Source organism: Saccostrea cucullata, unplaced genomic scaffold, assembly GCF_032062105.1.
Source record: "Saccostrea cucullata isolate Sc308-1 unplaced genomic scaffold, CSIRO_AGI_Scuc_v1 ctg692, whole genome shotgun sequence".
Classification (NCBI taxonomy): Eukaryota; Metazoa; Mollusca; class Bivalvia; order Ostreida; family Ostreidae; genus Saccostrea; species Saccostrea cuccullata.
In genome coordinates this window covers 40,399-66,383 of record NW_026918892.1, presented here as the reverse complement: position 1 = coordinate 66,383, position 25,985 = coordinate 40,399, and the positions used below count along the sequence as shown (strand labels likewise).

Genomic DNA, 25,985 nt, shown 5'->3' with positions numbered 1-25,985 from the left:
ATTTCACAATAAAAAATTACATAAAAATACATGTTGATGGCAGACCATAAAGAAATCAGGTCAGACACAATCTCTTTATATATTGTAATCCCCAACTGCTGTAACATCATTTATCTTTTGTTAGTTACTGCTACCAATTTTGAATTTCTGCTTGTATGTTTTTTTTTTTTCCTTATTACTTGTATGCCCTGATGGGCCCCAAATTGGTATTAATATTATAACCAGGTCCAGTACAATCAATTGATTTAGCTTGATACATGTCGCTATAGCTAGGCCTATGTTTCAAAGCAGCTTTTCACATTCTTTTCTTTTTATTAAAAAGACAAAAAATCGCAAGTAAATGACTACACATGTATTGACATTTATACTAGGGAGGTTTTTAAAAACAATTCAAGCAGAAATAATTGGATATTTTTTTGGAGGGGGTGTCTCCTTCAGCAGGTTTGAACAAATTGTCCAAATGGGATAATTATAATAGCTGAGTTTGAAATATATCCTAAATGAAATGCAAATTTTCAGTGCAAAAAGAGCGGGGGAATTATATTTTGAATTTTTAAAAATTTTTTTTCCTTAATGCAATTCTACAATGCGTCAATGGGGAATCCATTATCTAAACAGGAAAAATACAGAAAAATTGCCTGCGATTGTCCAAAAGTCAATGCTTTCCATATAAATTTATGGGACTAAAAAAAAAATTATAGCCAATTATTTTGCACTACTAATTTCTTTTCCATGCATTCATAGCATTATCATGATTATTGATCACTTTGCATGAGATGATATACTTTTTCCAAAAATACAATGTATATCATTCTTTGTTTTAGATAATATTAATTCAGAACATGTATATCTATTCTTCTAAGTCACTTGCGTGGTGCAGTGGTTAGAGCGTCTGCTCTAGAATTGCAAAGTAAGGAGTTTATCCTTACATCGCCGGTTCGAATCCCACTGTGGGACGTGGAGACCAGTCCGTCAAATGAGACTGTATAAACTGAGGTCCCGTGTGGCAGTAGGCACTGGAACAAAAAAATCCCTCACTGTTCAATGGCCGTGAGTGATGAGTATAGGACAAAATTTGTAGCTCTCCACCAGCAAGTGGTGGTGTCTCCGTATTTGTTATTGTATTAAAAATTCTTAAGACTGAGGGACATTATACAATCAATTTATTCTTCTTAACATTAAGTTAAAGTTTCCCTTTTCAGAAAAGAAAAAAAATCCCAGGTGTATAAAAATATTTGAAGATGAAAAATCCTGGTATAATCATGATTAAATATTTATGTTTAACAGTAAATCCTTATACATTACAGCCATATTATGTATTTCACCTACTCCTATAAATAAAACTATGTAAGGTAAATAGTTCTGTCAATACATAGTGCTTTACCTGTACATATTTTTGTAAGGATCGATAGTATGACTTTCCCTTTTGATAATGTTGACAGAAAGTCAAAGATGATTAATAAATAGATTGATGTTATTATAAAATTAATATTTATCTTGAATTTAGTGATTTTTAACAAAATTAGATTATATTCATTTTTTTTTTTCAAAGGGTTTACCAAAGAGGATGAAAAGGAAAAGGAACAAGAACATATACACATGTAAATCATGGCTATAACAGAATTCAAATGAAACCTTGAAGTTAATTTGGAAAAGACCATTTCAGGAATTGGGACAGCTGATAGATGCATTTCTCTTCAAGGTAACCAGTTTCAAAAATCAAATCTAAATAGTTAGAAAAACACAGTACTACATGTAGTACAATGTGTATGGTCTACTTATCAATCTTTTATTGATCAAAATGATTTTTTAAATCATTATAATATATGCATGTATCAAAGAAAACATGTTTAACTTGAACAACTGTCATAATGATCATTAGAAAAACACCTTTCTTGATTTAGGGTTTGCTTTTACATTTATGTGTATATCCCCCCTTCGAAAAAGGGAGGGCATATCGCTTTGCTGTCGGTCCATTTAGTTTCCGTTCATTTTCTTCAAAATTTAACCGTTGCACATACTGAAATAATATTTTGCATACAGGTATATCAGATGAATATCTAGGCCAAGTTCAGTTTTGGGTACAATCGCCCTTTTTTTGGCAGAGTTATGCCTCTTGGACTTAGAAAAATTCCAATTATTTGCAGTTTCCATTCATTTTCTTAGCAGAGGTTGCACATAATGAAATGAAATTTAGCATACACATTTATCAGATGAATACCTGCAGTAGGTCAAGTTCTATTTTGGATACGATCGCACCATTTTAGACAGAGTTATGCCCTTTTGGACTTAGAAAAGTTCCAATGGGGGGGGGCATAAGTGTTTTACAAACATCTCTTGTTAATTCAGTTTGATATTTGTATTCATTTTAAGATATTGAAAATTGTATTTACTTCTGCAGGTAGAAAAAAATCATCTTAAATATATGAGTGGAGATGCAACATCAAGAAGTTTATAATGAAATCAGTGACGTGCAAAGCTGAATATCACAAAATTTCCAAACAACGGTGAAGCCTTAAAAGTTGGAGATATGGCATCAAATTTTTTCTGCAGAAAGTACCAAGGTGTCCGTTACTAATAGTTTAGTTTCCCAAACGAGGGGCAATGTAGCTGGCTTGTCAGAGTGATTTTCCTGACGATGAAATTGGAAATGAGAATATTCATGTGTGTCTTCATATTGTAAATTTTCAAGATTCAACCATATTTCTAATAACTCAGTGAGGTCATTATTTAAGGAAGCTCTTATCAGCACACTAAAGAGCTCTACTTGAAGGATTAGTTTTATGCAGTATTTATTTATTTATTATTAAACATTTATAAAGCGCCCTATATATTAAACTCTAAGGCGCTGTACAAGCAATATACTGTAAAACAACATTTATTCGCGTGCGAGAAATTTTCGCGAAGTTCGCGAGAGCCTCGTCATCGCGAATATTTCTCACCGCGAAGTGGTCCGTATGGTATATTTGTCTAGTAAAAACAGATACAAAAAGACTTGATCGCGAAAATTAATCGTCGCGATCAAGTTTATGCCTGGTAAATCGCGAAATAAAGTCGTCGCGAATAAAAGTTGGTTTACAGTATGTAAAACAAATAGAACTTAAAAATTTACAGCAGTCACATTCGAAAAATTATAAGTTAAATATATAAAAATTTTTAAAGTGTCCAATATACGTAAAAGTAGTAAAAAGATTATAAAAATTTAAAAAGTGTCCAAAATTTAATAAAAGTCTTAGATACACAATTTATAAATCATAGGCCTTTTTAAAAAGAAAGGTTTTAAGATTTTTCTTAAAAATTCCAAGAGAGTCACACTTTCTTAAATTCAAAGGCAAAGAGTTCCATAAAGTGGAGGCCGCTTTGTCAAATCGTCTATGCAGTAAGAGTGATCTGCCCTTAGAAGTCAGATAGGGAAAAAATTGGTTGCTTAATTATCATTTATTTCACAATTTGTAATAGATTAAAATATTTTTAATAGCATTATCTTAGGCAAAGAATAAGTAATTGAATTAATATTCACATTAATTTTCCCAATGGTCAACAACAGTGTTTTCTGTTCATGAATAATTCATATAACTTTTTTCTAGTAGAAATAATGCAGGTACTTGTTGAAAATGAACTAATAGTCTCAATGTGCATACCTTTATATGATAATTTTTTCCTTAATTGAAAGTCTGCAGATCACTTCTTGATACACGTATTGTTTAGAGCTTCTTTAAATTTCACATGATATGGTTTGCTGATTAAAATACATTGTAGTTGATAATTTTGATAAATGTTCGAGAAAAAAAATTTCATAAGCCAACAACACTTGTCTTCATTGTAATACTTTGTAGCCTTTTGTGCTATCATATGTAGCAAGTAACTATTTAATTTTTTGTGTGTTTTGGATTGCAGTATTTTGTTTCATGTTCATATATTATAAAAACATATAATTAAGAAAAATATGATGCAGCCTTTTTAAATGCATAATCAGTAATAGAGGACTGTTATTTTTGTATTTTGCTTGAACTTGGGGGGGGGGGGGTGTGTGTCTATATTTATTATCATATTCTCGCCTATTGATATGAATATATAATTCTTTTATGGTTCAGCTGACAATGTCTCATTGATTTTACAAATTTTAAGCTTTAATTCGTTGAATTTTATTTTAAAAAGAAAAAATATATCTTGTATATATGAAATGTTCATCAAAGCTGATTTTTGGCGAAATGCCAATTTTATGATTTTTCATTTTGTTATAGTCAACATTTGTTGTTATTTGCCCATGAATGTTTTTGAATATTTTCATTATTTGAGACAAGAACCTTCAGATGAAATAAGTGATACATTGTGAAAGTTCTGCAAAATTTTTATTTTTCTTCCCAGAATGTTGTTATTTTTCAGTTTTGACTAAATTTCGAAAAGTTGATATTTTGCCATTGTTTGACAAAGTATTACAAAATTTGTAAATAATTATTAAACATATTAAAGATATCCATTGAAAGTGTTGATGTTGTAGTTTTATAAGAAATTAGCAACAGAGTTCTAATCCTAAATATGGGTTCAGCACAGATGGTGTAAAAAGTGTGATTTTAGCAAGATTGCCATGAACAAATTATCCCTATAGGTCAGAAATTTTGTATCCCAGGTTACCATGGTAACAGAGGATGTCCAGAAAAAAATTATGTCATATATATAAGTTTTACCCTAGGAAGATGCTATATGCCAAGTTTGAAGAAAATCTGAGACTATGCGTGCCAGACCCTTTCAGAATTACTTTGGTGATTACAGAGAATTGCTCTTAATTGATAAAACAAACAGCCAAACTGGCAAAACTCTTAAGGCCATTAATTTGCTCAAGGTACAGCTAGCTGGAATCCTATCATAATGAATAGAGCTTATATTCAGTGGCATTGCTGGCTGATTTGATATTATACAATTATTGCTGTTTTTTTTTTTTTTAGGTCAGTACGATGATTTAGACACGTGAAGAGTACAATATTAGTCAATCATATAATAAATAGTGTTAATTGACAATAGTCTTATTAATAAAATGTAGCGGTTATGGTCAACCAAACCAAACAACTTAGTGGTTCCTCATAAGCCGGGTAAGAAAGCACAACAAAAACAAAAATGTAAAGCTTTCAGCATGTGGATTCTTTATTATCATTTTTTTTTTAGTAGTTCAACAAAACATTCCCTTGGTAACAACTGTTTTGAATACATGTAAATATAGATTTTTCAGAGTAATTATTGAACAAACAAACATAATGATTGTAAAATATCTTGGATTTCAAGACATAGTTTAACTTTCTGTCCAATATTGAGGGAAAAAAATGTTAAAGCAGCATACTAAAATCAGTATGTATTATGCGTCTAAAAATAATACAAGTACATAAGGTCATCTTTAAAAAGATGGTTGCTTACCCTCTCCCAACTCAGGATTAAAAAAAATTGGGAAGGTAGGCCATGTAGGTAGGGGCAACTTTTTTTTTTTTATTAACAAACACTTGCAAATTTATGATAAAACAGTTATCAACAGCAAGAAAACATCAGAATTTATAAAAATAGTTGTTTTCTGGTGGTTTAAGAAGTTTTTGGACTTTGGTCATTTTTAGTCAGTCAGTCAAGAGAGGGCAAATAAATGATTTTTTAAAGATGACCCAATCAACTTGCATGATTCATAGTTATCTTTGTAGTAATATCCTTAGCACCAAAAAGCTTACAATAGTTTTGTTACATAAAACATTTGAAATGGCACATCAAAATTAACTAATCTAAGGAATATGGACTTGAAGGAATTAAACAAAAAATACATTTCCTTGTGTTTTGTAAACAAAGTAATCCAGAGTGCTTTTATCAAAGCCATTCCACAAAATAATTAAACACGGTAAATAGGATTATACATCAGGAAATCTACATTATCATAGTGTATAATATTAGGATAAATAGCTATATTCTTGCAACAGCTAAATATAATGGTGATTAAATTGATGCATGTAATTAAATCCTCAAACAGTAGCTATGTATAGGGTAGGGAACCAAAACTGTTTAAGATAAAGCAATCTCCATAAACTCAAGATTAACTTCTTAAAGCGAAAGTAAGAACAAATGTAAGCTCCAAAGGCAGAAAGGGAACATTTACCTTTAATAAAAGAAGTCTTATTAAACCTGTATCAGAAGATGTGTTCACTTTGTCTCTGGTACTGCCTAAGACACATACTTATTTAAATCTTATTACTATGCACCTGTCCATGTACTAGTTTGTTTCTTGCACTGTCTACAACATGTAATTACCGATATTACAATAAAACTGTTTGTTTGTTTATGCAGATGCTGTGTGTGTAAACTGCAGAAAAAGTATGTAACTAGTCATCAGAATTCAAGTGAAAGATAGAAGAAAATAGCTCAAGAATTTACACATCAATAAATACTAGTAATACTAGTTTTTCAAAGCCACTTTCAATATTGCAGTGTATAAATATTACACACAATTCTCAATTCTGGCAAAGACTGTGAAATTATTTCACAAACTTGAAGAAAAATGTCTTTACTGCATCATACTTAACTTCATCAATCACTAAATAAAAATATATCTAAATCCTGCAAATCTATGAAAACGTGAAAGATTTTAACAATATCACTCAACCAAACTACCATTATACATAAAGAGGCAAAATGCGGCAATTGATACATTTTACAATGAAGTGACCTAAGATCAACATATCGGAACTTTGTATTGTTACTTGGAACTTTGTATTGTTACAGAGCACATGTAAAGATCCAAATAAGTTTCTTCATATAAACACAAAGCGTAGGTGTGTGTAGCAATAATAAGCTTATGTAAAAGAAAATATTGTACAGGAAATAATAATTAACAAATAATATCACTCAAAGCAAACTGTTTACTGAGGAGTACAGAGCTAGACTTGTAAATTCTAGGTAGAGTGAGACACATCAGATAGCATATTCTGTGCTGAACACTTAATATCATAATGCCACCATTTTTGAGGTGGAATTTGACTAGTTAAAAAAAACACCAATTTTCCTACACCAAAGTCTCACAAAATTACATGCTGATACTTTATTCCATGGTGAAATTATTAAATGAAAGGAAGACAACTGAAGCACTTTATAAAATATAATCAACCAGCCCTACTTTGCATAGAAAACAGCCTTAACCAAGACACCGAGTCCAACACTTATTAACCTCATATAGATTATAGATACAACCAAAAGCATCGTTTATTTCAATATTTTAGGATGAGGGGGAATTTATGGATTATAATTGTTTAAAATATTTATTCTTTTTCTTTTATCACACTATACTTTCATTTTCTTGTTTCTAAATGAAAGAATAGTTTCAGTGCATGATGAAATGGGACAAACCTTTTATATTAGATATGTGAAGTTAGAATACTTGATAACAATGCAATCAACCAAAAAATCACAATAAAATGATTTACCAGTATTAAGTGTTGAGAGGCATCTATAATTAAATACGAAAAGTTATTAATCTTACATACTTTTTTTAATTATATTTTCTTATTTCTCTTGTTTACTTAATATAAAAATATTTAGTGGATTTATTTTAAGAAGAGAGAAAAGACATACTTAAAGAGTTAATACATGTATCTGAATATTTAAACAAAATACTGAAAATAGAAAGCAAGCAACCAGCAGCAGAAGCAGGAAAAAGTCACTAAATGAGGAGTTGAAGCTGCCAGATCTGTTTTAGTTTGTTTACTTATCTGCTTTTTGTCTGCTTTAGTTATACAAGTTGAGCATACCAAGCAGAAAGTGGCTCAGCCACAGTTACTTCCCTTTGTATATTGCACAAAATTATCACAAATTCTGGATGGAATGTCATCTTATACTGAAATGGCTGACATTTTGTAGTTTACTTCAGAAATACAGGTTTGTACTATGAGGATCACAAATTTTAAACCTTTTGTTATGAATACTGTTACATTCATGTTATTATAATTTTGCAATGTTATTATTTTGAAATGTTATTGAATACCATTGATTTGTTAACTTGACTGCCACCATTATTAAATAAGTCCTTGCATGCATTTCTTGTAATATCATACAAACTACAGTTTAAAACCTGATACTGGACTTAAAATATAATGAAAAAAATGATAAATTTAAAATCCCTTTTTGTAGTTCAAAAACAAGACAAAATGAGCTGCATTTCTATCAGCAATAAAGGAACTGCTTTCACCTAACATTTCAAACAAGCACCCAAAAATACATGTAACAGAAAATACCATGCTGATATTCATTAAAGCCATTAGGATAATCAATAACAATGCATCAATAATTTGTTAAATAATAACAACTCTAGTAATAACAAATCTAATAACAAAGCCATCAGAGGACATCTACATGAACCCCACATCATATGTCACATGACCACAAAACAATGAGGTCACATGATCACACTAACATCTAGAGATCACATGGCCATGCAGGAATCACCTGGTCTAAATAAGGAGTGTAATATTCTCACATTTTTCCATTATCCCAGAAACCTAAGAATTATTTATCTACTAAGTATATATAAATATGTCAGTTACAATTACAATGTACTAACTGTAATGTTCATATATTAAATATATTACTGAATAGAACCAGTACTGTTCTTAAAGAGATAACATTCTAGGAAAACAGCAAAACTTGTCTGATCCACATATTGTCTATTGTGAAAACCTGCCCATAATAATGAAAACTAAAGGCCCTTTCAGTTAACTCAGTTGTTAAAGAAATGTCTAATCTAGCAAATGTCTTTTGAACTCAGTTGTTAAAGAAATGTCTAATCTAGCAAATTTCTTTTGAACTGAGTTCAGATAGGACAAGTTTTACTGTACTATTGATCAACTCTGTAAATATATGGAGGTAGATGTACAGTAAAGCGTGCTTAAATAGAACCTTCAGGAATATCTAAGATTTGTTTGTTCATTATAAAATGAATTATATTTGTTAATATTTCAACATACAGTTTAATTTTAGTACCTCAAACACCGATATGTTGAATATCCGGGATATGTCAAAGCTTCTTCACTTTGAACTCTAATATCTACATGTATATTTCGAAATTTGTCACCCTTCCAACACCTGAGCTTTCTGACTATATTGCTTTTGGGATTAAAAAAAAAAGTACTGGAAGAAAATTTAAGAGAGTGGACTATTTTTCTTTTGAAAAGAAAGGTAAGAGGAATACTTTTTCCCACTTTTATATCTTTTAAGTACGGTAACTGTTGTAATTATTATAACTGTATGTTGTAATACTGTCAATGTTAATGCTTACTATATTCCTCAAAATACATTAGATGTAAATGCGCCTTCACTTAAAGTTCTAAAATTCTAAATTCTTTTGAAGCACTTCCATTTGAACAGAGCTAAGCTACACGCTATTCTTTTGGCTTGACAGCTTTGCTGGTGACGGTGATATTGCTGAATGGACTAGTGAAGGCTTTGCTATTGTCGGCAGGGCCTTCCATGGACTGGTTCAGCTTCTTCTCAATGTTGTCAAACTTGTCCGCCCCCAGGTAATCGACCTGGCCCCGCTCCCAGTTCAGCTTCCGCTCCTGTTCAGTAAGGTGAGCCTGGGACCCTCCACAAGTTCTTCCGGAATCTATCGACAAAGAGGCAAGTTCACCAATCAGGCCACCCTACAAAATACAAGGCATAATCATTTCTCTTTTCTTCAATTTTAGGATCTTAATTTTCATTTCCGCTTTGTATAGAAAGAAAAAAAATGCTAAATATCATGTCAATGCAGGTTTCAAGTACACCTGTACCTATACCGTAAATCTGGAAATTTTTACTGTAGATAAATTTTTAGCAAATTTGCGCGTGCATCGCAAAAATATTTTTGTTAAAAATAAGTCAACATGTAAAGAATTTTTTTTCTGAAAGTTGGTGTTTATTTTTAACTCAGTGAATATGCGTCGGTAAGCACTGGTCATTTTTAAAAAGAAACCTGTTTATACTACTGTAACTACAAGCTAATTACTCGTGCATGTAAATTGCCCTCATTATATGCAATATCGTCCCAGGTTTGACCAAATGTAATTACACAGTTATTTATCTAATGAAGTATCAATTTTAGAGAGTTCCAAATGTAAACACAGCGTAAATTTTAGGTGAGAAAAAACCAAACGTTGAGAAAATTAATTATAATTTTGTCTTTATTTGGATTATATTTTAGGTTAAAAGGCATACACAACCTCTTAAAGGTTTGTTATAATTAATTTAGAAGTTATTTTCAGTGCAAATCCATTTGTATTTTTATCTTCAAAATTGTTTCGGAGCGATTCTGCAATTTCTTGCCACGTTGCGAGTATGTTGGTGGTATTCTTACTGTGCATACTAATTTGAAACATAAACTGATATGAAAATCTTAAGTGATTCTTATCTTTAGTGCCAGTGACAATTCACAAAATTTTGAAGCGTAAAAATTAATCAACAGATTTTTGACCCAAATTCACAAAAAATAAATCGACGTAAAAATTTCCAGATTTAAGGTATGCATTAAACAAAATTATACAGTGATATAACGAGTCCAGGTTAGTATTGATAGATTAAGTACAGAATATTATTCCACATAAAAAGACAGACCCATGCTACAACTGATGTTAAATAAAAATTCTTCTCTGACGAATCAAAATTAGAAGTCATGCTTCAAATAACAAACAAAAAAGCACCTTTCTAGATCAACTAATTTCATTTTCTGTAACAAAAAGGTTGTAGCCCCATCACCCCCACCTCCTCCAGGGGGAACATTAGTTCTCCCCCATAAAATAAACAACTTACTAAGTGACCCAATAAGTCTCAGATGAGTAACTTAGCAATGTACTAACAGATCCACAACAAGTGTGGAACATCCATCACCTATATGTTTTCCATCCTGGAACATTTATATTCCATATAAGATATCAGAGAGCATTTTATTGCTTCAAAGTAAAGTTCATAACTAAGAGATGCCAACTGTTATTTAGCATTAGCGTGTATCCTTTTTAGTTAATAAAATTTAAATGAAAAGTCTACTTCATGTGTATTTTTGTATTGCTTCAAAGATCTTTAACTGTTCATTGATGAATATAGCAGATACATTCACTATTCAGTATAAAATGCTTACCATATGCATCAATGAGTAAATCAAGTACTTAACAAAGAAATGAACCTGACTTCTATGTTGTAGTTTTTTTATAGCACAAAAAGGTATCTTTATATAAACTTAATCTGACCCCAGACCCAGGCCATTTAAATAGTTTCACCCCATTCACAAGTCACCTCATTCACACTGACCAGGGATGATGAATTACATTTACTCCAGCCTTGACTGAATTCCCTGTATCTCACATACAGTAGCAATTATGTTTTCCTTTTCAAATGAACATATGCAAGGCCATACCAGTACATTGAGAACATGTGTACAATATAAACTTATTTCTTACTGTGCATTATCTGCCTGCAATTGTAAATGACAAGGTCATTAACTCTTGTAAAAAGTGCTGAATTTGCTGAACGACAAAAATACGCTTCGTGAAACAAGCACTCATGGAAAAAAATCTTCTTTTTTTTTTTTTTAAATACAAATTTCATCAATCTGATTACCACACTTAATTACAGTAAATGTAATTAATTATAGAGACCATACAAATAATTAATTACTAAAAAAGAAAATCTTGAACTTTTAATGTTCAAACTTTTCAATGTACATAGCTTTTATTTTCACTGCAAATAAATCTAAACCAACTTTATGTCCTGATAAAACAAGACGTGTTTGTGAAACAATGATGCTCCCATATGGTAGCTTATAGCTAGGGTTGAAGTTTCTCAAATGCAAGTCAAATTCCAAGGTCAAGGTCAAAAGGTCAAAATTGTTGGTATCCAAGGGAAAGCCTTGTCACAAGAAATACACCTGTGAAATGTGCAAGTCCTTGTACCAACTGTTAAAAAATTATGATCAAGGTTAATGTTTTTTTTTTTTTATTATAAGTCAGTCAAACTGTAGGGACAAGGTCAAAAGATAAAAAATATTTAAATTATTTGAAAGGTCTTGTCACAATGAATCCTCATGTGAAGTATGAAAGTCCTAGCAGTAACTGCTCAATAGTTATTATCAATGTTAAAGCTTGAAGATGTTTTTGGTAAACGTGGTTCAAACTCCAAGGTCAAAGTCAGGAGGTCAAATTTGATGGTACCCTAAGAAAGGTCTTGTCACAAGTAATGCACCTGTAACAGCCATAGCCCCACCCACTCAAAAGTTATGGGCAAGGTTAAAGTTTTTGCAGACAAACACGATAAACAGGCAGACAGACGGATGGATAGGACAAAAACTTTATATCCCCATCTTCAATTAAGGGGGCATAAAAATGTAAAATTATAGACAGTTTCATAAGTGAAATAAGAGCTGTATACAGTACTTGCTAAACAACATACACCTACTTGTATGTATTTCCAAAAATTTCTTACAGAAAAAGGTCAACTGTGTGCTAGCTTTGCTGTCAAAAATTGAGAAAAGTTTACAACATAAAAAAAGGAGTTATGGAGGTCATGATGATTAAAAGTTAAATTTGGATATTGTTTGCTTTTGTACTAATGAACATTTTTGCCATTAATTTTTCCCTTTTGTTGAAAACAAGGAAAGAACAACAATAAACAAAATATTGAAATTCATTTGATATCGCTATTAAATCATTGTTGTCAGAACCTTGCATGTTTCAGAAAATAAAAAACATAGGTAATCAAAGATTACGAAGCTCACCTCGACGAATGTTATCAGTTTAAGTAATACAAATCTCACATCATATTTTCTTAATATTTAGTATTCATCCCAACCACAATATTCTTGCAAGTTTTGTTAAACCCCTTACGTGGCATATACACATTTCTACAAATGTAGCGTGAAAAACATGTATAGTGTAAACAAATATTCATAACTGTTAATACTGCAAATATCAAGGACTTCAAGTTCATTCGGATTGATCTGTTCCCAAAACTTTAACCTGGTCTCTTGTATGGAAAATATAGGTCAGATCCAGCATCCAAACCAAGTCTGATAGTGTCCATCCCTAGATACATCATCCATGCAAGTTTGGTTTAGCTAGGGCTAATTGTTACTTGGGAATGAAAATGTAGGTCAGATCCAGCATTCGAAGCAAGTCTGGTAGTGTCCATCCCTAGATACATCATCCATGCAAGTTTGGTTCAGGTAGGTAGCTGGGCTTATAGTTACTTGGAAATGAAAATGTAGGTCAGATCCAGCATCCGAAGCAAGTCTGGTAGTGTCCATCCCTAGATGCATCATCCATGCAAGTTTGGTCCAAATAGGGCTTATAGTTACTTGGGAATGAAAATGTAGGTCAGATCCAGCATCGGAAGCTAGTCTGGTAGTGTACATCTCTAGATACATCATCAATGCAAGTCTGGTTCAGGTAGGGCTTACAGTTACTTGGGAATGAAATGTAGGTCAGATCCAGCATCCGAAGCAAGTCTGGTGGTGTACATCCCTAGATACAACATCCATGCAAGTTTGGTCCAGGTAGGGCTTATAGTTACTTGGGAATGAAAATGTAGGTCAGATCCAGCATCCGAAGCAAGTCTGGTGGTGTACATCCCTAGATACAACATCCATGCAAGTTTGGTCCAGGTAGGGCTTATAGTTACTTGGGAATGAAAATGTAGGTCAGATCCAGCATCCGAAGCAAGTCTGGTAGTGTACATCCCTAGATACATTATTCATGCAAGATTGGTTCAGGTAGGGCTTTCAGTTCCTGCGGAATGGACCTGCTCCAAAAACTTTAACCTAGTTACTCATCTGGAAACTGTAGGTCAGATCCAGCATCTGAAGCAAGTCTGGTAGTGTCCATCTGTAGATGCATCATCCATGCAAGTTTGGTCTGGGTAAGGGCTTATAATTCCTTGGGAATGGACCTGCTCCAAAAACTTTAACCTGGTCACTCATCTAGAAAATGTAGGTCAGATCCAGCATCCGAAGCAAGTCTGGTGGTGTACATCCCTAGATGCATCATCCATGCAAATTCGGTCCGGGTAGGGCTTATAGTTCCTTGGGAATGGACCTGCTCCAAAAACTTTAACCTGGTCACTCATTTAGAAAATGTAGGTCAGATCCAGCATCCGAAGCAAGTCTGGTAGTGTACATCCCTAGATGCATCATCCATGCAAGTTTGGTTCAGGTAGGTGTAATAGTTACTTATGAATGGACTTGCTCCTAAAACTTTAACCTGGGACGCCGACGCCGGGGGTATAGCATAAGCTCATCTCGACTTCGTCGAGGTGAGCTAAAAATATCAAAAGAGTAAAAATAATTTTGAAAATGACACTCAATATTTTTGAGAAATTTAATATCCTCGGAACCAAAATGTCCTTCAGTTTTTGGTATTTAATTGAATGCATATTGAAAAGGTGAACAAAATTTGCTAGAAATTCTAATAAAATCGAATTTTCTTGCTGATGCCCAGAACAAGCACCTGTCTCGTGATCAATACACACTCACTAGAGGTAAACTCACCTCGCCCGTCTCTGTGGACTCGGCAGTGTTACTATAACCACTATCTTTGTCGCTCTCTTTTTCTAAAGAATTGGGTTCTTCAGATGCTATTACTGGCTTTACTTCATCAACGTTCAGATCACTATTTTCAATTCCTTGTTCATGAACACAACCGGGTTTAGATATTACTGTAGGATTATTTATTTCCCTTTTTATTTCATTTACTGCTGCCCATGTATTCACAACTTGAGGAACTTCCAGAACTTTAGAAGTTGTCTTATTTTCTTGATTGTACACAGAAATAGGTTCCTCGGCATAATGGGATTCCAGACTAGAGTAAATTCGGGTTATCACTGGGACTTCTTTTACTTCAGAGGGATTGTCGGGGGGTGGAGAAGAGTCTTTGGAATGGTAAGAAACATCCTCAATGTCTGGAGGTTTATATGGATATATAATGGGGACTGTGGCTTTGGGTGGTTCTAGGCCGTGCACTGGATTGGCTTCTACATGACTTGACATTAAGGTACAGGTCTAAAAGCAGAACACATAGGAAAGTGGGATCTCAAATTCAGATTACAAGGTTTGCTCTAACTCTCAGACTTTCAGAAGGTGAAGGTTCCTGGGCAAACAGGTTCAATCAATGTTTAAGTTTCATAAAAAAAAGTTATGCTGGTTTAAATTTCATGCAAATACAGATTGAGAAACTGGAAATCCAGCAACTAGAGAACCTTTCTCTCAGATCATACAAGAAGTCCTATTTCATTTACCAAAAAGACTATAATAAACCAGGTGCTTCATCCCGGTTACAGTGTATTTATGATGCCAGATTCAGTGAACAACTACTAGGCTTTCTGACCTCAAAACACTGACAAAGTTAAACATAGTTCCTGGTTGGCATAAAAATATTCTTTAATGTTACAACCCAACTTTTCAGCAGGGAGGGTGATTCCTCATGGAAATCTTTTGAGAAATTATCTCCCTTTGCCCATATGCCTGCCTACACCGAAAAGACACATCAAATCTGACAGCAAAACAAGTCTCAACAACCTACTGAACTAAAATCATATAATAAATCATTGAAAAAGTAGAAGTATTTACTTGAGGGTATCTGCTATTTCATACTGGACCCTATATATCACGCATACCAGTACATATAATTAGAATATGAAGATAAGAAAGAGTAATCAAACTCCAAAGTCCAATAAAACAATACAAACTAGGAGAGAGAAAACATGAACTTCTAAAATCATCAGAGGTGAGATCATGTGCCATGAGGAGAAAGCATCCTCTGTGGACTGACCACACCCACAATATGCTCCTTGTCATGAATGGAAAATCTGCAGAAAACTCAATGCGTAAATATAATGGCCTAACAATTAGTTAGAAAAATGTATCAGCTTATATTTCCATTCCTATTTGTTTTCTCTATGATAATGCTTTGAAAGATAGCTGGGTTGATTTCTTGATAATTCTACCAGAATGTAAATTAGGCAAAGTGATAGGTCAGGAGCTAAGAATCCTAATACGCATGTAATTTTGTGTGCGTCTGTCTTTGTGTCTGATGCTAAGGAGGCCAAATATGCATGTAAATCTTGTGCGGCTGTCTTTGTGTTTGACTTCAGTGGGCAGGGACTATTAAAATTGACATGGAAATAATTTAAATCTATTGGTTTTCATTTTCTAAATCTAAATCTATAATTTTATTTCACAATGAAATGGAATTATAAGGAATCAGTCTAGTTAGTATAGTATGCCAGAGCATCAATGATAGTGGGAAACGTGGGATAATACGCATAACGGGCTTTAGCCCGTTATGCATGACATAAATCATCCTATGTTTCAAGAAATCAACCCAGCTATCTTTCAAAGTCTTAATTAACTCTGTGTTAGATTTTATCTCCAGTCAAGTTCATTGTATACAATGACCATAAAATTTGCAAAATTTTTACTTTAAATCACACTGTTGGTATGTTTGTTTCATCAACTTGTTTGTCAATTGCTTGCCCCATTTAAGAAATTGTTTATATACTGAAAGGAAAAAGAAACGCAGGGTAAACTTTTGAGGTGAATTAAATTTGTTTTTCTTAAAATTCTTTTTAGTTTTCCTATCTAACTTTTAAAATCATCTTTCAAAAAGATATAACCAAATTCTCATATGATTTTGTGTAATTATTCATGAGTTATTGAAGCTCAAATGACGATACCCCCCAAAAGGGAAAATCGAAAACTCTCATTATCCTCAATGTCCATCTCGTGCATCTGTCAGAGTCTTATTTCTCCTTTGCATGGAATTTCATCAGAGTATTTATCTTTCAAACCCTGGCTATATTTAGCATGGGTAACCACGCAAAAAAATAAGTCAAACGGCGCGCGCATGCGCCAGTGAGAGGAATACAACAGTAAGTTGACTGGCTCAAAAAACTAAATTGCGGAATTGTTTTCTTTCAAATTTCGTATGAATGTAATGATTATGATCGTGTACACTACAAATGGCTGTTTTTGTGGTAGTAAGGTGGCGATATAAGAGATGGCAGGACGAATAACCCGCTAGTAACATGACTCTGTTTCGCGTTAACGTCATTGTCACGGTTGATTGAAATCCACTACAGACCCTCTCTGACAACGGCTAAAACGTTTTATGGGGGAAAATTTACAAGAGACTGCTTAGTAAACCGTTGTTGCCTTTTTCATTAATTAGGCAATTCGAAAACAAGACCCCATTGAACTTCCGTAAACTATGCCAAGATTGCAATAAATTCATAATGTCTCTTAATATTGAAAAACGATGTGCATACCTCATATGCATCAAATAATGCAACAAGATTTGTGGACAAACACGTCGTTATCAAATTGCACGTGTTTAGGGCTTTTTAGTGTTTTCCCTACGTGACGTCATAAATTTTACGGTTGGGTAATTCTGAATACTGATTTTGATGCACAGTAACTAAATTTCCCATCTAACCAATTTTCGTAATTTTCGGTCAAATGGTCAAATTTTTATCGACAATTATGCTACCCTGCGTTTCTTTTTCCTTTCAGTATATGTAGAGCATAATCTTTCATATTGAATCTACTGGGAGACATAAACCCCTTTATACAGTTGATAAGGGTATAAATAGTTATCAATGGTTACTATTGTTAATATAACTGTATACTTACTGGTCAGTTTATAAAATCAAACTGAATTGAATGAGTGATTAAAATAGACATAGGTAATAAGAAATTATTTGTAACATGGCATTAACATGAAAATTAAAATGCAGTTACAGAGATATCCAATATTTAGGAATCAAAAGATCATAAATATGAAAGGAATTCAGACAAACACGTTAAGTCTCAAACACCATAATATGTTTTTCACTAGAAATTTTTTTATCTAATATACATGAAGTAATTCTACATAATACTGAAAAAGATGACAGCCTAACTTTCCAGTATTGAATATTTCTTAAATTTAATTTCTGCTTCATATTGAAGAAAAAACTTGAAATTTAAATTCTGTCAACTTGAAGCTACATTGTGTAGTCCTGTTACTTGTGTTACATTCACTGTAATATATGTACTCCATTTAACATACAAATTTGTTAGAATCATTTCTTTGATCATCCCAAAACACATGCGTATGGTTTCATGGAACATGACTAAAACAAGTTAGTATTCAAGTAACAGTACCAAATACAAAAAAATTTAAACCAGCATACTCAAGTTGATAAGTGAAAAAGAGAGAAGATGGAAAGTCTGAGAGTTAGTCACAAAATGTCTGCTTCTCAAATCCATATAGTTAGTCTGTTATTTTTCAAGTTGATAAAATAACTTGGCAACAAAGAAAATGCCATCTTACCACAGAGCTCACCTGAATCAGAGAAAAGTTCATTGTTTTTTTTTTTTTCCAGGTAAATTTATTTAAAGTACTCTTTATTTCGCCATAATTATACTCTTCAAAATGGAAGAAAGAGCAGAGATAATGACTGAATTAAAATTTCTCAAACAAAATACATTTTTGATATTTCAAATAAATATTTCAAAATGTACTGAACAAGATGCCCATGGGCCCCAACGCTCACCTGAGTAATTTTGGCATTCCTGTTCTGTATTAGGTTTTTCCCTTCAATACAAAATGTATTTTTATGCAATTTTGACCATTTTTTTTGTTGTCCACCTTATAAAAGCAGTCATGATTAGAACAAAAACAAATCTATACTACCAGAAAATGCTTTAACATTAAAATCATTTATCATGGCTTCATTCTTAAAAAGAGGAGTTTAAGATTTCTCCCTATTGTGGCCTTACTCTACCCAAAGAAAACATGATCTAAAAAATTTACAATCCATACTACATCAGCAAGCTTTCATCTAAGTTTCATCTTTTCTGATCAACTGGTTCATGAGTAGATTTTTTCCCAAAAAACTTTGATTCCCTATTGTAGAACCCCCCCCCTCCCCTTCCAGCCCAAGGGTCATGAAATGAAAATTTTAGAATCTACACTACTTTAAAAAGCTTTCATATCAGTTTCAACTTTTCTGAAACAATTTTTCTTGAAAAGCAGATTTTTCCAATCATTATATTTCACAGATAAAAACTGATTTCCTATTGCGGCCCCACCATACTTTCAAGAGCCGTGTTCTGACAAATTTACAATCTACATTATGTACCTCAAAAAGCTTCAACAAAAATTGCATCTTTTCTGGTTCAGTGGTTCTAAAATTTTTTCTATGGCTTCAACCTTTATCTGCCTTTTCTTGATTTTTTTAATTTTTGGAATGGGGCTTCACCTTTAATTTTAATTTAGAATCCCATTTACTAAGAATGCTTTGTACCAACCTGGTCAAAATCTGGCACAGTGGTTCTTAATAAGTTGAAAATATGAAAAAATTAGAAATGGACAGATGGATGGTTGCTACACAACAAGTGATCAGAAAAGCTCACTTGAACTTTCAACTCAGGTGAGCTAAAATGTAGAAGAAAGTCAAACAGACAGACGTTCAAATTTTGACCAAAAAAGCTTGACTTGAGCTAAGACTCTTGTGAAATGAAGACTTGTTCTGCAGTGTATAAAAACATTTGATAAAGACAACAAGAAAATAAACTTTTCTGTTTATTGTTTCTTTTATAAGATAATAATGCGGTTATATGTAATTCTATAAGCAGCCACAGAAGCCTCCATGCTTGTTATATTTATAGGCCAGACCAGAATGAAGAAGTTGCTGCTTCAGGTGTTAAAATATTGACCGCAGAACAGCAGAGTCAGCCAAACAATCTCTTAAATCACACAGCCAAACGGTGTTCAAAAACTTCCCTCAGCGACTCATTATCATGCCAAAAATTATTCTAAAAATCCTTTAAAAACCACTATGTAGTTACCCAACAGCAACTTAATTAACACAGTTTGTTAATTACAAACAACACTTAGTTTATGTCATGTCCATACTACAATTCCTACTGCATATTGGCCATATTGATTCACTCATAGATGTTAACCTGATTGTGGCTTAAAGAAACTGATTATGGATGCAATGTGAGTCAACTAACTTCCAATACCTGAACTTAGCATATAAACTTTGAAGTGAAAACCTGTTTTTCATTTTTAATGTTCACACTGGATGTTTAAATGTACTCACATATTTTCCACTCTGATACAAAGAAATTTACAGACTGACTAGTGTCATGTGTTGAGGTTTACATTATAGACCCAATTACAAGCAAAATCCTGCTCAAAATACCCTCTAGGACATTGTTATTGATCTAAATAAGTTTTTTGTTTTCGAGAGAGAGAGAGAGAGAGAGAGAGAGAGAGAGAGAGTATTATTGCAGTCTATCTCATATGTGCTTTTCCAACTCAATTTTGATGATAGCTGAATTCTATCTTGTCTCAAAAAAACTTATTGTTTTATCATTTCTAAACCATTTTAAGGAGGCTCATTACACCACTTTTTGATGACGTACTACACAAAAAAATAAGCATCCATTGTTTCGTTCGTTTTCCTCTGGGGGCGATTTGTCCAGGTGCCTTTACAATATGACCCTGACCTTTAAAACGCTTTAAAATAGTTGTTGTAAACAGTGAGTGGACAAAGGACAAACTCACAAAGTAACGGATTCATTATGCATAAACTAAGAAGGATTGCTTTTAAGCAGAAACAAAAGAAAACAGCAGCCATATCTTCGCCAAACAAGTAATGTGAAATGTCATAGCGAAGCAGTGAGTTTTTCAATCAATGACATGTTTGTATGGAGGAAATTCCAGTTAAAATCTACAAACTTGTTGAAATAAAAAAAAAAGTGATTTACTTGCACTATTTACTGTGCTGGTGTTGTTTTATATACTTGCTTTATTGATTTGAATATATACTGGAAATTTAGAGCTTTGTTCTGAATTTTAGATGTAACGTTCAAACGTTCCTTAGTGTTTTGAGTCTTGGGTAATTAGGAAAGATAACTCTTGAAAGTGGACCTTTTAAACCAAATATTTTTTAAATTGGAATTTTTATTTCATTAAAACATTCTTCATTCAATTTGTCTCATGCAATTCATTGAAGTACATTCCTTGTCTCTTTTGAGCTCATTTTCCTAATATATTATGCACAGATTAAAAAGATAATGACATTAATTGGTTTTTGGGAGAAAACTATTTTTTCTAATAAAATTAATATTAGGTATTATGAGATATTTTTATTGTCTACTTGTCTAAAGGAGATGTCCATCATTTGACACTGAAAGTTCTGAAATTCTTGTAATTATAAACTTGAAATAAAACATTTCACTAAAATTAGAAAAAAGTTAAAAAATTCTCTAAAAAATATTTATGATAACAATACCTCCATTTGGATATTTGACATCTACATTATAAGTGATGCTGTAATGAAATCTAAAATAAACTGTAGATGTAATGAGCCACCTTAAATGAGAATGGATAAATGTACAAGAGGCCCATGGGCCACATCGCTCACCTGAGAAGCTTTGACCATTCTGTTCTTTACCAGATTTCCCCCCTGTAATACATATTGTGACCCCATCCTACCCACTAATCATAATTTAGACAATTTGAAATCTACACTACCCCAGGATGCTTCCACATAAGTTTCAGCTTTTCTGGCTCAGTGGTTCTTTAGAAGAAGATTTTTAAAGATTTTTCCTATATATTTCTAAGTAAAACTATTTCCCCGCCCTATGTGTTTCAAATACTTGGTTCTTGAGAAGAAGACTTTCAAAGATTTTTCCTGTATATTTCTATGTAAAACTTTGATTTCCCATTGTGGCCCCGCCCTACCCCCGGGGATCATGATTTGAACAATTTAGAATCTACACTACCCCAGGATGCTTCCAAATAAGTTTCAGCTTTCCTGGCCCAGTGGTTCTTGAGATGAAGATTTTTTAATGACCCCACCCTATTTTCATATTTTCTTGATTATCTCCCCTTGTGAGGGAACTTGGCCCTTCATTTTAACAAGTAAAATTCCCCTTTACTCAAGAATGCTTGGTACCAAGTTTGGTAAAAATTGGCCAAGTGGTTCTTGAGGAGAAGTCGAAAATGTGAAAAGTTTACAGACAGACGGACGGAAGACGGACAAAATGTGATCAGAAAAGCTCACTTGAGCCTTCAGCTCAGGTGAGCTAAAATTTAAGACAAATCAGTGACATGTTTAGTTTTTTCAGCTTTCACTTTTCGGCACCATGGGACAGATTATAAGTGTTTAGGACATACAGATACCAGATGAATTAAATGACAGCCTCCACCAACCATGCCGTAAGTAGAACAGGAAAACAGAATTATGTTTTAATTTAAAAGAATATATAAAATAAGTAAGATTACAAAATATTCTATCAATGTTATCACTCTAGACAATAATTAGTTTCATAATTCTATGATATTTTTTTTTCATATTTCTAGAAAATTGGGTAAAATGCCAATAATCAGGTCTAACTAATCTACATTGTTTTACATTTTTTTAATGGGAGAAGGGGAACTTGCTAAGAGCTGAATGATTTCCGAAATTGTATTTCCTAACAGAGGGTCACTGAAAGGTGCACCAGTATCTGATGGAATGAATAACATTAGATCTGTTAAAGTGAGAATCTTGTTCATCATATGTTTTAGAAGTGACTCTATCCCTCTTTTATTTTATTTAATAACAATATAAAATACTTCTCATCTAGCATTCAAAATGGGCAATTCTCATAGCCATGACTGCTCCAGAAAGCTACAAATACAGTGCAAGTTTCTTGATGTAATAAGTTTATATCAGGTACAAAGCATGTGATTACTGAGATTTTCAAAAAATTAAGCCTTGTCATATACTGTGCTCTTGCTTTCATGTTCTATTATGGATAATACATATGTAATGCAAGCCCTGTGTTTGAAGCATTTCAATGTACACACAGTCATCTTAACATTCATAAACATTATGCCTTTGTCTACTTCAAAGGCTAATAGAAAAGCAATGTGTTTGATGCATATACAACCAATTTATATTTATATAGGAATTAAGTACGTTATTAATTGGTGTCAGAGAAAATTATTACTGAAAATTAACTTCACAATTGGCCCCTCTGCAAAGATCTCTCAATAGAAGACTGTTATTTCAAGGTATAAACTATACAAGATAAGCAGGTCTCGACTTTTTGACTTTATACTGAATGTTAAAAAGCTTTTCATTTGCAATGCAATAACATGGTGCATGGAATACTTTCTTGATTCCTGAATTGCAGCAATACTTGTGACATTATAACCTGGTGGGTTTCATTCTTTGATGTAAAGAAGGTGTACTCAACACCGAGGACAACAGATATGTCATGGGTCAATGTGGCTGGAATTATTTTTAAGAAACAAATATCTACTCCTTTTGATTGCTAGCAATTTCCATTCATTTCCTATTTACATATCTATTGACCTCAGTTCTAGAGAACTGGCCTTCACCAAAGAAGGAACCCCATATGCCTGCTATGTCACAATTATTGCAGTGATCCTGAAACAGCCGAGATCACAATGCCAGGGCCATTTCAATTTCCCTTTTGCTGATGAAAAAAAATATGGACGTCTATCTAGAAATGTTTGCAAGATGTTAACAAAAAGCTATTTTAGATATGGGTAGTTATGTTTTATAAGATGTTGTTTTAATTAAAATCTTTTGTTAAGCAAAAGCTTAATTACCTGCACATGTTAAATCAAAACCTTCGAAACACTATAAATTTCTTCATAATCCCATTAATATCTATGTCAAATGCAAGACCTACACCAACATTATGAATACAATAGCTAATTATCAGATATCGTAGTGCAGTAAGAAGCAGAAACAAGAGATATGATAAAATCTTACCATTTGATCCCTCTGTTGGCCATGCAATGCAAAAATAAAATCAAACCATGATCATACAAAATGCATAATATATTCAAACTGCACAAAAATGCAACTGCTATGTTTTAGTATATTTATCAAAAAATAAAATTTCAATTTAATTTTTACATTTTATATAATTTTATACAGACATGTGGAAGGTAAAAATAATCTTTTTTTTTTTTTTAATGACCATAGATAAGTGTGCATGATGTGAAAATATCTTCAATTTAACTTGATTATCTAAATATCATCGTTAACTTTGAGTTGTGGATCTATGATAAACCATGACAGCGTGTTTAGTTGTATACCTTCAGAAAAAAATTCAAGAGCCATGGAAAACAAGCAAATGGCCAATATTTGAGCAAGCGATGTCGTCTTTTGAAAGATTTAAAAGTATATGTTGATATGTAAACACAATTGTTTTCCGTATATGAGCTCACAGAGTTTTTATCATCCTTAGAAAAAGTAGGCATGGAATAGAAAGAAATAATTGTTAGTTTACAGGCATGCCTGGAATACATGTTGAAAGATTTATTGGAAATGAATCAATACAGAACACTTTTTTACTGGTTAGAATAAAAACATCAATCAATTAATCATTCATGATGTTAGGATGAATTCATTTTTTAGAGTGACTAAATTTTAAAAGGAAAAGCAAACATCAAAACAAACTTAAGATTATCAAAAGAAAGATGTTAATTTTCATTTTTTTTGTGAACAAGTTCTTACAGTGCCATTTTTAAAACTGCGCACATTATTCTAAAAAGCACATTTTGCACAGAAATGCAGCAATAAATAAGATAGCTAAATATATCTATCACAAAATTCTGTTATTTTAAATAGATGATACTTCACAATCATGCACACTGAGGCGAACTTAAACATAATGCTCAAATGACTTAAAACACAGCAAAAAAAATCATTCTCAAAAATGATTGGCTGTTAACCTTGTCATGTGATACAAAACTCAAGGGTGCAGATGTACTTACAAGTGATGGGTCTAAAGTGGGCTGAACAAAGGTCATGAAGATATCCCACCATATCTGTAGGTAGTCTTTGTTGTGTCCAGTTTCTGGGAGGGGTGTGACTTCCTTTGTGGCAGTATTGTAGGGGTGGTGCCATGGCTTGGTGGCACCAATAAAATGAACTATTTTTACAGAGTCCTTGAACCTACAATTGATCAATGTCATTTTAAACTATTTCAAAAAAAAAAAAATCTTATTTATAATGTAAGAATAATTTTGAGATATTTAAAAGCACTTTCTCTGTATAGTTCTTTACAATATATTTTTATATGCAAACAAAAATGAATTATGGCTTATGCAATATCATGTATAGTCTAGATTTTATCATAAGAAAATATGAATTCCTCCTGACATAGTGTCTCAATATTAGATAAATCCTTTTTGGCATACAGTATAACAAGATTCTTCTGTGATGTCTCAAAGTAAAGCTATTTCTATTCTTCAGATATGATTAGGCATTCGTCCTCTACACAGATGCTGAACAAACAATCAACAACTCTGTGATTCAATAGGCCCATGGACAACAATGCTCACCCGTCATTATGGCTGCTGTTCTTCATCAGCAGATTTATTATAGGATTAAACATTCTTTTTGAAAAATTTATCGATGTGTAAACTCTTGACATTTTACTCACAAACTAAATAAAAGTGCGAAGCACTTTTATGTTAAGTTTGTGAGTAAAATGTCAAGAGTTTACACATCGATAAATTTTTCAAAAAGAACGTTTAATTCTTATAATTCCAATAACGAATATTTAATTTTTTAAAAAATTATTTAAATTATTTCTCTTTGAGGCCTCCATACAATCCGTTATTTCTGTACGGCGTAGGAATACTTTATATCGCAAAGAAACGTAATTGAGATGAATTTCGATAGAGTTCAACTTAAATTGTCAAAACAATCAATAAATAAACTTACAAAAACTAATCGAATGTTGTTTAAGTCAACAATTGAACAAATATCGTAATTACCAGTTCACTTCAGAATAATATTCGTCCTTGATCATGGCCATGTTGACATTAACAACAGTTTTTGACGCTCAGAGCGAAAGTTGCAACGCCTTCGATTTGCTCAAAAATTGAGGAAGAATATAGAAAGTAATAATATGAATTTGATGC

The 25,985-nt window shown here is 32.6% G+C and overlaps 1 protein-coding gene across 2 annotated transcripts in view; it reads right to left on the bottom strand.

Moving 5' to 3' along the window:
• Positions 1 to 5,120: 5,120 nt before the first annotated feature.
• The window catches only part of LOC134274452 (glycogenin-1-like), a 36,466-nt gene continuing 15,601 nt past the window's right edge, over positions 5,121 to 25,985 (bottom strand). Inside the window, exons 6-9 of one of the 2 annotated variants that reach the window (XR_009993621.1) lie at positions 24,831 to 25,011; positions 14,528 to 15,037; positions 6,202 to 9,659; positions 5,121 to 6,143 (exon numbers count right to left, since the gene is read on the bottom strand). Coding sequence is in view for 1 of the 2 variants with exons in the window: in XM_062756738.1 (XP_062612722.1) it covers positions 9,399 to 9,659; positions 14,528 to 15,037; positions 24,831 to 25,011 (952 nt within the window). In the remaining variant the exon portion in view is untranslated. Of the gene's footprint in view, positions 9,660 to 14,527; positions 15,038 to 24,830; positions 25,012 to 25,985 lie in introns of both variants that reach the window. The other variant, XM_062756738.1, reaches the window with a different exon arrangement.